Here is a 16,874-nt window from a genome sequence, read left to right on the forward strand (position 1 = left end):
CATTGATGTAATATCAGATTTTTTAAATCTTCTTTCACAGAGACTCCAGACAGTGTGTCTATTAGTACAGTGAATAACAAAATCATAGCGGGCTCCCAGTATGAGCTCCAGTGTGATATTGTGAATGTGGCTCCTGTTGAAAGTCTCATCGTGAAATGGTTTAAAGGAGAGACAGAGGTGCACACTGAGACCTTCAATGACACCATCAAGACTCCAGTGAATAAAACATCTACACTTGAGATCTTTGCAAACAGATCTGATGATGGAGCTCAGTACAGATGTGAAACAGAACTGAATCTGGGAATAAATGGACCTCAACCTCCTCTTAATGTGACATCAGAACCTCTCAACATCACCATATCTAGTAAGTTTATGGATTGTTTACCAGATATCATTACGGTTAAACTTTGGCATGCTGTACAGTGACTCATCCTGCACCTTAAAGTGATCATGAATGACTTCATAATTGGTAGGGGTGCTGCTGAGGAAAGTTTACTAGTGCCCTATAACAACCACACAGAATATGCAACCGAATTGCAATACCCTGGCAATCCCCCAAAACATTTTCAATACGCATTGTTATTTGGTTATTCTGTATCCTTTTCTAACATCAACTGAAGGGAGATCTTTAACCTTCAAAAACGCTGATTATGATTCAGGAGGTCAAACAGAATTTCATATGACAAAAATATGTTTAATATATATATATATATATATATATATGTGTGTGTGTGTGTGTGTGTGTGGAAGTCTACTGGAAGTTGCATTTAGTCCACAAGCAGTTTGTTTATGTTGTTGCTGCTGAAACCGTCTAAAGGTTTAAAAAATAGGACAACTCTAAAAAATACTGGGTTATTTTCAAACCCAACCTTGGGTTAAAGGCGCTCTAAGTGAATTGACGCGTTTTAGACCATAAAACATTTTTTGTTACATACCGGAAACATCTCCTCACTATCTGCTTGCTGCCTGTCCGCTGATCAAACTGTAAAAAACGCGATCTCTGTAGACAGCCCAGGCTTCACAAACGGCAATAACAACACAGTGGCCAAACCTACAAACAGAAACCATAACAAAGTATTCCAGCCAAAAAATGACAAAAAGGATTTGGGGGTGGGGGTTGGGCGCGTTCATGAAAGCACGGAAGGGAGGGGGAGGGGGAGGAGTTAGCTACGCTCCGTCTGTTTGAAAACAATTCAAACGTCAACAATAACTAATGTCTCGCAGATTCGCTTAGTGAGCCTTTAAATTAAAACGTTTATGTTTGATCCAACAATGGATTAAAAAACCCCAGCACAGGTTAAATAAAATAACAACCCAGTGGGTTGAGTCTGTTCTTTTTTGACCCAACGCTAGGTTAAAAATAACCCAGCATTTTTATGTATTTGATTGATTAAAGAATAGGTTTGATGAATATGGTCTACAAGACAATTGACCCTTCGCTAAACCACACCTGAAAACCGCCACAGGCGCAACCGTAGCTAGGCGCGGGAGGTCTGGCAAGCTTTCGGGCGAGGGAAACATGCTGAAGCGTTGTGCGTATGGATTGTGTAAATCTCATACCTGGTATCCTAAAAGTTTGGACGGTGGAGGAATTTTTCCCTTCCCAAAACCTAAAACCCAAAGGGATCAAGCAATGTGAAAGGCCTCATTCACAACTAAATGTCAACAGGATTAACAAAAACACATACTTTTGCACCCAAATTTTAACTAGCTAACTAACTCAGCACATCATTGCTTGGAAACAATGACGGTTCTTTGTTCATAATGCATACATTTAAATATATAATATAAGATGATTAAAAACAAGACAGAGGCTGACCTTTCATCTTGCTCTCTCAGATCAGAATTTCACCTGATGTTTACCAAAAAATTACTAATAATTTCCTTGGAAATGTCTGATACTGGTGCATACATACTGTAATAGACTTACCAGGCACGAAAGCTTGACAGGCGTAGCAACACTAAATAGGGTGGCGCTTAGCGAAGGGTAAATTGTTACAATTACAAAACAATAATTTCTGCTTTTGGGTATATTTTAGTAATTTAATCAAACACAATACAACTAATAAAAAAATACTAATTTTGATTTGACAAAATTACGATTACAAGAATTGAATTGTTAAACATGGTGAAAAGGTTCAAAACTTCCTACTTTTCATCCTAGATTTATTTTCTTTTAAAAGCATAAAATTAGTATAATATTTTTCCTAACACAATCGCTAATGCAAACATTATTGTGGGATTGAAAATGTTATTTGAATTTTATGCTTTTTTATGATTCTTTCCTGTAAACTTACTGATTTAAATCACACCCTACTCTAATAACTCAACAGGTTTATCCAGTTCTCTTCAGCTCATCCCACCGAGTGTTGTTGTGGAGTACGGCAGCTCTGTTTCAGTGAATTGTAGCACTGATGTCACACATGATGGGATTGGCTGGAATGCCAGTGATGGATCAGTACCTGAGACCAGAGACAAACTGATCACCTGGAGAGTGTCTAACCTGAGACAATGGGACATACGGCCAAAGTGCTACATAAACTATAAGTCTGAAACACATGAAACTGAACTACCAGTCAAAGTTTACAGTGAGTTTTCATGTTGTTGTCATTAATTTTGATTCTCTGAAATATAGGATATAATATCTACAGTACATTCATCATTGAGGTAAAATCTTCTTTCACAGAGACTCCAAATAGTGTCTCCATCAGCCCAGCGAATTGGCTAATGATAGAGGGCTCTCGTTATAAGCTCCAGTGTAACATTGTGAATGTGGCTCCTGTTGAGAGTCTCATTGTGAAATGGTTTAAAGGAGAGACAAGGTTGAGAACTGACACCTTCAATGACACCATCAAGACTCCAGAGAATAAAACACCTACATTTATGATCACTGCAAACAGAGATGAGGATGGAGCTCAGTACAGATGTGAAGCAGAGCTGGAACTGGGAATAGATGGACCTCAACCTCCTCCTAAAGTGACATCAAAACCTCTCAACATCACCGTATATAGTAAGTTCATGGTTTACATGTAATAGATGAACTACGTGATTGTGAGTAATTTATAGCAATGGTCATCAAAATTAAGATGCATTTTAAAATTATATTTACAATAATGTACCATATAAATGAGTTTGATAAATTATTTCTTATAAAACATTTGGTAATAGAGTAAAAGATTGGGCTTGACCAATACGGTCACACTGGACTTGGGCTGTCATTAAATAGCACCAATGGTCCGATTCACGATTTTACATTTCCTTCGTTATGTATTGTAAGCAGTGTTGGGTAAGTTACTCAAAAAAAGTAATTAATTACTAGTTACTAATTACATCTTCAATCGTGTAATTAGATTACTTTACAAATTACTCTCTCCAAAAAGTAGTTAATTACTTATTACTTTCTAAATCCTATTTAGTAAATGATACAAGGATAGGCTTGAAATGGCTCGAAGAAACAATATATATAAGTACACCAATTATTCAGGTTCCACTTTAGGGTCCAATTCTCTCTAGTATCTAACTATGAACTACTTTTGCCTCAATATACTTCAACTACTGCTTATTAATACCAAATTAGTTGTTTATTTTAAGTATTGGTAGAAATGGGGAGGGTTAAAAATGTAGAATAAGGTTTTGCAGAATCAGGCATTAATATGTGCTTAATAAAAATTTAGAATTAAAGGCGCAAAAGAGGATGTTTTTCGCCGACTGAGAATCCAAAAACGGTTACTGAGTATCTTTAAATGAGCGCATGCGTAAGAACAGCCTCCCTCCTTCACAGCTCATTTCTAGGGAACGCCTTCCAAAACTTGTGCAAGAATATTTGAACACGAGTGTTTGTTTAACACCGGCATATGCTGTGTCGCGTGACTCGCGTCAGTGGATTCATTATGTGAAATGATGATAATAAACAAATAAGACGTTAAAACGTTAGATCAGTCTACCCTACTCCCATTTCAACTAGCATGTAGCAGACTGGCCACTGCCTTACAACTACAGTACAAGAACAATGTCGATATACTTGAATAACAGTACAACAATAATTATTCCCCAAAGAAAGAATAATCACTGTTACCTGTCGGGAATAATTTTGCGAACTGCGTGTCTGTCTTGACACCTCTCTGTTCCTTCATTGCTCTCCAGCGTTGAAATGTTTCTCCAATAACGACTCTGTTTACATTACGTTCTTCTGACAATTTTCTCCTATTCCCAGCGGCTTAAAAAAGTCTTTCTTTTGCGTCCTCCTTCGAGTTTCTTCTCTACCGTGGTGCAAATTCAAGGAGGAAAGCAGGATCGACAATGAAAACAAAACGAAACTTAAGACGGAGTTTCATGCGCTATGCGCATGCGTCGCCTGTGTTTAGTTACTGGAGCGCGCACGTCTCTCACAAGGATCGTAATGGCAGTGATTGACAAGCCAGAGGGCCAATCGCTTATGCAATGATCGCATGAGCAATTGGCTGATGTTTTTAAGGCCCTACCTTGTGCACAGATGACGTATATTAATATTATTTCTTTCAGTGCAGCTAATAAATAGTCTTTTATCATTTAGTAAAGACAGTTTCAAGTAATATTGCAAAAATGTATTAAACAAACATCCTCTTTTCCACCTTTAATAAACATCCAACATCTCAATAATATTAATGCTAATAATCAACCAGTTAATAGGGAGAATTGTAAACTAAATCCATGTTAAATCCACTATTTATTATAGTATACATAATTGTTCCCTATTAAAAGCTTTACTTCAATGCTGCGCTGCTAAGCGCTATGGGGAAATGTCTTTATTGTTGACCAGCTGAATATAGTGTGCAAACACGTCAATGAAATTGACACGGAGGTATATAGCTGTGTCATCAGGTCTTTTTATTTTCAGACCAACTACTGAATGTGTGTGTGCTACACTGAAATGCAAATCTCTCTCTTACCTTTTGAACTTCACTTGAGATCTTTGTTAGGAGTTAGATTCCAACAAGATAGAGTGCAGACTTTCTCTCTTTCCGATTTTAAAAAGAGTTTAAGTTAAAAGGAAAATATGAGTAAGAAGAGTCACAAGTAGTCTAAGGCGTGTGTTTGTTTTCGCTTTATGGCGAAGGACGACACATATACTTTTTGTTTTGTGTGTTTGGGGGAGGAGCATGCGGTCATGGCTTTACAGCCTGATGAGTGCAAGCATTGCGAATCATTCACAATAAAAATGCTTCATGCTCGCCGTGATTATTTCTGACCGGACGTCAAGTTAAGTTATATTTCTTCGCGTGATTCCGAAGCGCACTCCGGTGTTTCTTCGGTTCACGTGGGGGTAATTATAATAATGACGTTGATGATATCTCTCTCGGTTCTGCTGAGTTTGATAAACCAGCCTCCGAGCGTTTCTCGCGCGATGAAAGTCGGTCGAGGAGCTTCTCGAGGTGGTAACACGCACCAGGTTGCAAACTGACTGGTCTCGCGAGCCAGAGAACCCCAAACAAAGCAAACTAGCGGATAGATTTCTAGTGAAAAAAAAGGAAGAGGAAGAAACATGAGCTTCTAACTTTCTTTAAGGATCTCCATGGTAAATTAAATAAATCATGGGAAAGACCATACTCATCGCGTGTTTTCATGTCCACGGCGTCAATATACGACTATCGTGGGTACGAAGTCGCGCGGATATACCAAAATGCCACAGGTGGAAGAGACCCTCGCGAGTTATCTCTCGCCTGGCTCGGCATCCTCATTAAAGAAGCCTATCCTGCCCACGAAACCGTGTAAAATAACTTCAGCTCTCGTGGGCAAAGCGTACCAAGCCGCAGGTCGGGCTGGTGCTGCGCTGCATACTATGGCAATATTACAGGCATTTGAGTGCAGGCGAGACGATAGACAAAGAGACATTTGACGAGTTGCGTAGGACTACAGATCTGTCTCATGCCATTAAATAAATGGCTCGCTATTGGCCGTTCTATGTCTGCTTTGTAAGCACAGAGAGGCATTTATGGCTAAATCTGTCAGGCATAAATGAGAAGGATAAAGCTTTTCTTTTAAATGCCCCTGTTTCCCCATTGGGTTTATTTGGTTATGTGGTTGACTCCGTTGTCACGAAATTCACTAAGGTTAAAAAGCATGAGGGAATATTCACACAGTTTTTGACTCACGGCACGCAAGGGTAGGGCTCGCCGGCGGTGCGGGGCATATCATATTACATCAGATCGCTCGGTTCCGCTGCCTTTACGAAGCCTTTCCACCTCCGCTGCCTCTGGGCTTGCGGGAGAGCGTTGGTTTCCAGCGTAATGTTAAAGGTCCACTGTCTTCAATGTGAAAGGCCCCATGTGCAGGGTTTTTAGCATTCCCCTAAGAGGAAATAATAAAATTAATACCATTATCAGAGAGTCTGGCAGCGTGGAAACTCCTGCCAGGCGTTTCTGCTTGGGTAACAAGCACAGTACACATAGGATACATAATCTTATTTATTTGTTGTCCTTCACACTTCAATGGCATGATATTCACTTCCGTGAGACCAGAACGAACGCACGTACTGTTGCAAGAAATACAAACTCTACTGATGAAAGGGACCATAGAACATGTTCCCCTTCCAGAGAGAAGGTCAGGCTTTTACAGCAGATACTTCCTGGTTCTTACAGTCGGCCTAGCTTTATCACCTCGCACATACACAAAATGTATGGATGCAGCACTGGCTCCATTGAGACTCCAGGGCATCCGCATTTTAAATTACATGGATGATTGGCTAATACAAGCAAAATTGCAAGAGGTGGCGCTCCAACACAAAAACCTTTATGTTAGCACATCTACTTTTTCTAGGGTTGAGACTCAACGCCAAGGAAGACGTTCTTTCTCATGCCCAGAGAATGACTTATTTAGGGATAGTCTGGGATTCGATTACGATGCAGGCACATCTATTTCCCGCACAAATCGCGACCATTCAGCATACCCTGAGCAGAGTCAGGCTAGGCCAGGATCTCACGGTGAAACAATATCAGAGGTTAGTAGGCTCATGGACTCAGCATCCATGGTGATTCCTCTGGGGTTGTTGCATATAAGGCCGTTTCAGTTGTGACTCAGAGCCAGAGGGTTTTCATCCAAGGGCCAACCCTCAAAGGCTAATAAAAGTGATGCGCTGCGGGCTTCGTACACTAACTATGTGGATCAGACCCCGGTTTGTTGCCTTGGGTCCCACACTATGAGCGACTTGTCATCGCAAACTGCTAATGACAGACGCCTCCCTGACAAGGGGATGGGAGGGTCATCAGCTCGGTTGGCACATCAATTGCCTAGAGCTGATGGCTGTATTTCTGGCCCTGAAATACTTTCTCCCCCAACTGAGAAGCTGTCATGTCCTAGTGCGGGGTGGATAACACAGCGACAGTCTCATACATAAGTCAACAGGGAGGTCTGCGCTCGCGCAATTTGAACAAGATGGCGAGGCAGATTTTTCTCTGGGCTCAGGACAAGTCCCTGTCACTCAAAACAGTGTACATCCCGGGAAACCTGTATGTAGGAGCAGATTTACTGTCCAGGCAGACATTATCGACTGGGGAATGGTAACACCACCCAGACATAGTGTCTCAGATATGGACCTGATTTTACAGAGAGGAATAAATATAGGGTCTTGACGCAATGGCGCACACATGGCCGGACAAGCGCTTCTATGCGTTTCCTCCAGTGGCGCTGCTCCCGCAGGTTCTAGCCAGTGTTCGCCAGCAAGGCTCTTGCCTCTTACTGATAGCACCGCGTTGGCCGAACAGAGTATGGCTCTCAGAGATAATATCTCTCCTCAACGGCTCGCCATGGGCGAGTCCGGAGAGGAGAGACCTTCTGTCTCCATGTTTGGCTCCTGAAGGGTACCAACTGAGGGACACAGGTTTGTTGCCTGATGTTATTGACACTATTTTGAGTGCTAGGGCTTCTTCCACTAAAAGAGTTATGCCTTTAAATGGGGTGTCTTTGAAGCATGGTGCATGACACATAATGCAGATCCAGTTAACTGCCAGATTGCTACAGTTCTGAGTTTTTTGCAGGAAAAGCTGTTAGCAGGCTTATGCCCATCCACTCTCAGGGTTTATGTGGCCGCTTTTGCGGCTTGCCACGCTTTGGTGGATGGGGCGCCGCTCAGGAGGCATTCAACGATTGAGGCCTCCACCAAGAACTAAGATTCCTTCATGGGACCTAGCTACAGTCCTTGAGGATCTGGTTCAGACCAACCTTGAACCTCTAGAGTCAGCATCTGATAGACTTCTGGCACTAAAGATGGTTTTTCTAATGACAATTACTTCTTTTAAAAGAATTGGGGATATGCAGGCTCTGGCGGTCTTGCCATCCTGTCACGATTTTGCCCCAGGAATGATGAAGGTGTGTTGCGGCGGGCTGGTCCTTTCCGTATACGTTCACAAGATTTTATAGCTTGGATGCTCATGTCACTCCAGGATCTCATGCCCTCGAGTCAACATCTCAAACTGATGTCTATACCATTTGTCCATAAAGGGGTATCCCCCACTGCTATTTATTAGTAAGGGGTGCCTTCTTATAGGTATTTGTGAGGCGGCAGGAGCATCCTTTCTGCACACATCCACTATTTTTAGCTTGGTTGTTTATGTGTGAGATTACCTTGAGGTCCTTGTGCGCACACTTACACATCCGTAAGGAGTCCAGACATCTCCAAGCACGGCAGCGTGGGTATTTTGGTTCCCCATAGCGCTTAGCAGTGCAGCATCGAAGTAAAGCTTTTGATAGGGAACGGAGGGGTTACTTGAGTGTAACCTTGTTCCCTGAAAAAGCGGAACAAGATGCTACGCTGTCTTGCCATACAATAAATGTCCCAGGACTGGTCTTCAAAAAAAGATCTGATGACACAGCTGCTACTCATCTATTTTATAGCCTCGCATCGGGTGCGCTGTGATGTCGTCATCAACCGAGGCTATATACCTCCGGGTCAATTTTTATTGACGTGTTTGCACACTATATTCAGCTGGTCAACAATAAAGACGTTTGCCCATAGCGCTAAGGGAACTAGGATACACTCAAGTAACCCCTCCGTTCTACAGTCCATTCACAGTATTTAGGTACATCAGAAGTAACTGTAATTAGATTACAAGAAAAATATATTTTTGAAGCTTTGATTGTGTTTACAGTGCACAATATAACATGTGTTCAGGTTTCATGTGTAAAAAAAACGTGGTATTTTTGACACAATTGACTTATCTGTATAACACTGCTTTCATTGTCCTAAAAACGGGCTGATGTCTTCCTTGTCCTATGAAGTCCCTCCTTCAGAAATACCGATAGAGTTCTGATTGTGTTGTTTGTTTAATGTGTTGTGATTCGATAGCAGCTTAGCTTGCTGTTAGCTTAGCTGGCAACTAACATATTCCTGTGGGCAGAGTTTAGTCAAAAAACTGTTCTACTGATGTCATTAAAGCAGGAAGTAGAGGGCTGTAGTCCAAACCGGCCGTTCGCTGTAGGCTTTGAAAGAAGAATTCTGTTAAAAAAAAATCCCCCGGCAGTGAACTTTGAGCTTTATCATTTTAAATGTATTATTTATGCTCTAACAGCAACATTTCACACTAACTAGGGTTTAAAAAATGGGATCACATTCAGGATGTGTTCATTTTAACACATTATGTGTCATTTGAGTTCATATAAATAAAAGGGACAACACAAGATGTGTTAAAACAACACAAAGTGTGTTGTTACAAAAATAACACGTGTTAAGTTAAGGACAACACACTAGATGTGTTATTTTAACACATTCGTTTTAAGAGTGAATGTGACAATGCACATTTGTTATTTCTTGTGGATGTCTTGCTTTTACTTTGTGCTATAACTTCATTGTGAATCACTCTTCATTATATTCAACAGGTTTTTGTGATTTTCTTCTTTTCAACCCATCGAGTGTTGTTGTGGAGTACGGCAGCTCTGTTTCAGTGAATTGTAGCACTGATGTCACACATGATAAGATTGGCTGGGATGCCCAAGTAGGATCAGTATCCCTGACCACAGACAAACTAATCACCTGGAACGTGTCTAATCTGAGACGATGGGACATACGGCCAAAGTGCTATATAAGAACTAATTTGACAAAGTGTGTATCACTTCCCCCAGTGCTTATTTACAGTGAGTTTTCTTGCTAGTGATATTTTTGCCATTCAATTTTATAAGGTATGTAATTGATCATCTCTAATCTCTGTAGCTTCAGTATCAGACTCTTTAACTCTTCCCCTACAGAGACTCCAGACAGTGTGTCTATTAGTACAGTGGATAACAAAATGATAGAGGGCTTCCAGTATGAGCTCCAGTGTTACATTGTGAATGTGGCTCCTGTTAAGAGTCTCATTGTGAAATGGTTTAAAGGAGATACAGAGGTGAAAACTGAGACTTTCACTGACACCATCAAGACTCCAGTGAATAAAACATCTAAACTTAAGATCACTGTAGACAGAGATGATGATGGAGCTCAGTACAGATGTGAAGCAGAGCTGAATCTGGGAATAGATGGACCTCAACCTCCTCCTAAAATGACATCAGAACCTCTCAACATCTCCGTATATAGTAAGTTCATGGTTTACATGTAATAGATGAACGTCATGATTGTGATTAATTTATAGCAATGGTCATAAAAATGAAGATGCATTTAAAAAAATATATATTTACAATAATGTACCATATAAATGAGTTATTTCTTATAAAACATTTGGTATTAGAGTAAAAGGCTGAACTTGACAAATACAGTCACACTGGACTTGGGCTGTCACTGGGAGAGTCCTTAAATAGCACCAATGGTCCAATTTACGATTTTACATTTGCTTCGGTGTGTACTGTAAATGTGTATTAGTACATGTTAACGATATGCAAAAGGTACAAACCCCAAAGTAAATGATGACGCGAGTTATCATCTCCAATGTAAATCTCTTTGCTTGAACTACAACAAACACATGTATTGTAGGAAACAGTTTACTTCCTGGGATTGGTGATGTAGAGAAGGCAGACATTATCATAATTCCTCCCGCTTGGAGTCACAGCCTGTAAATTAACTCTGGTTGACGTCAGAGGTATTGAGGCAAATCACAACATAAAGATAAGCTGGCCAATCAGGGACACAGCGCTTTTTAGATTGATGAGTCAAAATTCATACAGTATGTTTCAGCAAGACGGGAAAATCTGAGGCTACAAAAATGTACGATATGTGAAAATAATGTGTTTGTAACCATAAACCACACAAACACATTTTAATATACCAAATACACAAAATAATGTTGCTTTTTAGCAATGAAATAGGTGCTCTTTAAAGGGACAGTAAGTAGGGTTTTAAGTGTTTTATTAATCAAAATCAATGTCTTTATTGATAAATATGTCCTCGTTGGTGTCAAATGACCTCTGCCAGTGATCTGACTTCTTTGTAAGCTTTGAATTTCTTCTCTTTACTTACATTGAACGGGTAAGTCCAAGGAGGCTTCCATTTCGTTCCGCCGTATTGATAAACTATAATAGCAGAGAGGGACAAAAAGCACTAGACTACCAACGCGTTTTCATTCAAAACACGTAAACCAGCTGACACGGACAAGGAGATCAGTGATTACATAATGGCTACCGTAGTTGCAACACGCATTTGGAAAAGCGAGGCGCTAGAGAGCACTATTCGTTTGAATGCAAAATACAATTTCACCACTAGATGGGGGTAAATCCTACTTATTGTCCCTTTAAGGTTTACCATTAAAGATGCAATTTGTATAATCCACCGCTAGAGGGCGCACAGTCAAAACAATAACAATGACGTAGATTAATGAGGCTCTGAAGCAGCGTGGAATGTTGGGATTTGTTGAATTTAACTTAACCACTGATGGCCATCAATCAGACGGGAACGAGAAATCATGTTAACGGATGAGTTAAAGTAATTAAGTCTTATAAATGCTGCGTTTGATGACATTGTTTTATTTCATTATGTAAAGTTTCAGTAGTGATTCACCGATGTATCGGCTGCCGATATTTATCGGCCGATTTTTGATGAATTTGAAACCATCGGCATATCGGCAATAGCACGAGAAAGGCCGATACCGATTGTTTATTAATTAACTCCATAAAGAAATCCATTATATGTAAAAAATAAGTTAATGTCGTTAACAAAATAAATGCTGAATAGCAAAAACCACCTTTGAAGGTTGTCATGCTGTCTTCTTATATTTGTTTTAGCTTAATTTGTGCCTCTCTTATTATGTTGGTCAGTTGAATGTTAATTAGATCCAATCCGTGTTCAGGTAAAAATAATTTGATGCAGAAATAAACTAGCTAATAGACCAACTGTATAGTATTGTATACAAGTGTTTAATATCGGCATGGGTATCGGCCAGAAGTTGTCTGTTTAAATCGGTATCGGTATCGCCCCCAAAAAATCATATCGGTGCATCCCTAGTTTCAAGTAATGTTCAAAACACAATTGTTAGTCATAGATGTTACAGTATTAGTCCAATATGATGGTGTGTTAACCCAGCACAGAATTAAGTGTTCAGATGAAAAAACTAAACATAAAAAAGCGAGTGGCGCGACAGACGCTATTACTTCCGCATTTGTCCACGACACTGTTGTCATGTGGTTTCTACGTCATTAAAGGCGATAACAAAGGGTAACGTGGATATAACGTCATTGACAAGCGACTGCACTGCCCCGTGTCACTGTTTAGAATGGCAATTTTCTCATAATTTACAAGTAGTTGAATACTTTAGAGATATTGTTAGTAATCAGCTGGACAAAATATATAAAACTGGATAATTTTTTTGATATTTTACTGCAAATATTTTATAAATTTTACCTTTAAGGTACATATATGTAGCTTTGAGGTACTAATTTGCACCATTTTGGTACAAATGTGTACTTTTTGAAATTGAAAACTTTTGTACCTTTATTTCTGAGAGTGCAGACCCCTGCAGCAAACGGAAAAATGTCACATGCTTTAATGTTTTTTATTCACACATCATGTATTCTGACATGCTGCTATCTTTTATTATTATTATACAAAATTGGATTGTGCAAAACTTTTAGTTTTTCATCCATTTAAGAAGGACACGCAGTTTAATATCGATCATTACACAAATTCGAGGGAACAATTATTCTAACTTGAACTTTTAAATGTGATAGAATTCACATTTGTTATTTCTTGTGGATGTCTTGCTTTTACTTTGTGCTATAAATTCATTGTGAATCACTCTTCATTATATTCAACAGGTTTTTGTGATTTTCTTCAGTCCAACCCACCAAGTGTTGTTGTGGAGTACGGCAGCTCTGTTTCAGTGAATTGTAGCACTGATGTCACACATGATGGGATGGGCTGGGAAGCCCCTGTAGGAAATGTAACCATGATCACAGACAACCTGATCACCTGGAAAGTGTCCAACCTGAGACGATGGGACATACGGCCAATCTGCTATATAAGTACTAGTTGGACCAAGTGTGTATCACTTCCCTCAGTGCTTATTTACAGTGAGTTTTCTTGCTAGTGATATTTTTGCCATTCAATTTTATAAGGTATTTAATTGATCATCTCTAATCTCTGTAGCTTCAGTATCAGACTCTTTAACTTTTCCCCTACAGAGACTCCAGACAGTGTGTCTATAAATAGAGTGGATTACAAAATGATAGAGGGCTTCCAGTATGAGCTCCAGTGTGATATTGTGAATGTGGCTCCTGTTAAGAGTCTCACTGTGAAATGGTTTAAAGGAGAGACAGAGGTGTATAGTGAGACCTTCACAGACAACAAGAAGACTCCAGTGAATAAAACATCTAAACTTAAGATCACTGTAGACAAAGATGATGATGGAGCTCAGTACAGATGTGAAGCAGAACTGAATCTGGGAATAGATGGACCTCAACCTCCTCCTAAAGTGACATCAAAACCTCTCAGGATCACCGTAAATGGTAAGTTCATGGATTGTTACATTTAACAGATAAACTAAATGTCTAATTTGTATTTAACGTCAGCATAACATCCATCCACTTAAAGTCATTTTTAAACCCATGGTACTCGAACATCACTAGTGTGATAATACTATAAGAACCATTTAGAAAAACTTAAGTTTAAAAAAAAGCTTTGAGTGATTGTAATAATTTATATCAATGATCATGAAAATTAAGATACATTTTTTTTAAATATAACATAATAATATAATATAATATAATATAATATAATATAATATAATATAATATAATATAATATAATATAATATAATATAATAATATAATATAATATAATATAATATAATATAATATAATATAATATAATATAATATAATAAATGTACCATACTAAATTAGGTTGATAAATATTCTTATAGTACCTTTGGTAACAGAATAAAAGGCTGAGCTTGACAAATACAGCTTAAGGCTGTAGTCATCCAGAACTTGGGATGCCATTGGGACAGTACCATTAAAAATCTCTAAAATGTACCATTTATGTATAGATTTGTAGCTTTGAGGTACCAATTTGTATCTTTGAAGTACGAGTAAGTACATTTGACTTTCTTAGTTAGTATTTTTGTCCTGTTTTCAGCAGAAATATAAAAAATTCTTAAATCAGGTGTATTGTCTTGATGAGCAAATGACCTAAGAAAATAAGTCTAGTTTTTAGACAAAACATATCAAATTAAAGGCAGAGTGCACAATGTTTGAAAGCCAATGTTGATATTTGAAATCACCTAAACAAACACGCCCCTACCCCAATAGAATCTGGCCCTTCTTTTTATAGACCCGCCCAACGCGTACGCAACCCCGGCAAGTATGTCAAGTAAGCCTTGATAAAATACCCCGATAACCCCACGGTTCAGACCACATTACATAAGTATCACTGCGCCACTGTTTTTACTGATTTATGAAAATAAACACCACATTCTTGAATTATAATTTTTATTTTTTCTATAATTTCACAATTATGGGGATATCCAGATAAATGTCAATAAATATTGTTGAGTCATTTCGTCAATAAAGAGAAAACGTTCCCTGAGGAGTTTCTACCTAAAATTCATATTTCCTGCTATTATCCACTAGATGGCGATCTTACCCAACTTAAACACTGACGAATTCACTAAAAACACTGTGTACGTTTGATCAGGCTCTGAATCTGATCTCTTAAAAGTTCTTCACAAAAATGGAATTATGTCTGCTTTTAGCTGAAAATTTGAGAGGTGATAAGAGGACAAATGAAGGAAGGATGAAACAGTTTTTTTTGTATGTTTGAAAGAGGAGCGTCTGTTCTTTCATCTGATATATTTTATGTTTATTTTAAAAATAATTTTTTTCTGGAAGGCATTAAACTAAAACTGGGTGGAAAATTTTAAAAGGGGAAGAGTTGAGCATGCTTCCAAGCATATTTAATCATCACTTCAACAGTTGCACGATATAAATGTTAATGTATAAATTAGATGAATGTTGATTTATAAAAAATAAACACCACAGTCTTTAATCATATTTTCATTGTGTCTTTGCTGCGTCTGTGTTGGTTGGGAACTGCGCTCTGTTGCAGCCACGCTTGATTCTGAGGAACTACTTTGTTTGGCAGATGAGCAGAGGTGAAAAAGAGTAATAAAATATTGTACTTAAGTAAAAGTAAAGTTACTTGTCTAAAAATCTACTCAAGTAAAAGTAAAAAGTAAGTCACACGTTACTTTTTTACAGCGGGGAGAGGTGGAGGATTCTACTACAAAAACGACAAAGGAATATAAATATCAAACTATTTTTTTTTAATTGTAGGAACATCTTTACAATTAAAGTGCAATAACAAAAAGTTAATAAAATAAGCTTTTTTAAACTAAGAAACATTTATGGAAATGTTTAATGATTTTTACATGTGAGTTATGCACTTTTGAAGGTGGTCAGCAGCTAGTAAATACAATCACTATGTTTTTATTGATGTATTGCTGGTAACACATTATTTTATTAAACTATATGAGTGCCATGGCTATATACTTTTGACACGTTTATTGTCTCTTCCCTGACCTGGGTAACTGATATCAGACCTTTATTCTTCTCTCTCTCTCTCTCTCTCGGTCGGCAATTTCGTACTCAAGAGCATGAATCCTACCTTTCATAGGAATGAAACACTCGCTTCGCGTCAGTGGAAAGTGGTCGCTTAAATATGACCAGGGGTTTCTTTCATAAGATTTGAACTGAGGCGGGTCTGCATTAGCGCGCGCCTGTCTCGTCTGTCTCCATGGTTCTTTTTGCGCGTTCCCCCGCCCATCAATCATCCATGGCGTGTCTTTATCATCTTGCTTTTTGTAAAAAAAATTTACTCCGTAACGGATATGATTTAAAATGTAGCGAAGTACAAAACTTTAAACAAAAAACTACTCAAAAAAGTAAAAGTACACAAAAAAACGACTCAATTACAGTAACGTGAGTAAATGTAATTTGTTACTTTCCACCTATGCGGATGAGTAGTATTTGTACTAATAAAATTACAACTTATTTGTGTTTTATTTTATGAAATCCTGCTATGCAGTAACCGCTTTATAAAAGCAATAAGCCCCGCGTAGCAGTGGTGTTACAGTGCATTTTATAACAGCTAAGGGGCGTTGTTAGGCACGACACGAAGCGGAGTTACCCACTGCTTCATGGGGCTTATTGCTTTATTATTCTTATAAGCACAGATTCACTTAAATTGTATGTGTTTTGTCTAAAAACTAGACTAATTTTCTTAGGTCATTTGCTCATCAAGAAAATACATCTTGATTTAAGAATTTTTAGATATTTCTACTGAAAACATGACAAAAATAAAAAAGTCATTTTTTTGCAGTGAGGTACTTTGCACCCTTTATGTACAACGTGGTTCATTTGAAAGGCACCAATGACAACGTATGGGCAGCAAACAGATATGACCTCACATGCTAAAGTGTTTTTTTT

At 38.5% G+C, this 16,874-nt stretch overlaps 1 protein-coding gene across 7 annotated transcripts in view; it reads left to right on the forward strand.

Annotated features, from left to right (window-relative positions):
- LOC135731030 (hemicentin-1) overlaps positions 1-16,874 on the forward strand; it is a 49,552-nt gene that overhangs the window by 28,959 nt on the left and 3,719 nt on the right. For 6 of the 7 annotated variants that reach the window (XM_065249275.2, XM_065249204.2, XM_065249015.2 and 3 more), the window contains 7 exons: positions 41-364; positions 2,334-2,588; positions 2,687-3,010; positions 9,850-10,104; positions 10,216-10,539; positions 13,207-13,461; positions 13,573-13,896. In XM_065249275.2, the coding sequence (XP_065105347.1) occupies positions 41-364; positions 2,334-2,588; positions 2,687-3,010; positions 9,850-10,104; positions 10,216-10,539; positions 13,207-13,461; positions 13,573-13,896 (2,061 nt within the window). The remainder of the gene's footprint in view (positions 1-40; positions 365-2,333; positions 2,589-2,686; positions 3,011-9,849; positions 10,105-10,215; positions 10,540-13,206; positions 13,462-13,572; positions 13,897-16,874) is intronic. The other variant, XM_065249322.2, reaches the window with a different exon arrangement.

This window comes from Paramisgurnus dabryanus, chromosome 3 (genome assembly GCF_030506205.2).
Source record: "Paramisgurnus dabryanus chromosome 3, PD_genome_1.1, whole genome shotgun sequence".
NCBI lineage: Eukaryota > Metazoa > Chordata > Actinopteri > Cypriniformes > Cobitidae > Paramisgurnus > Paramisgurnus dabryanus.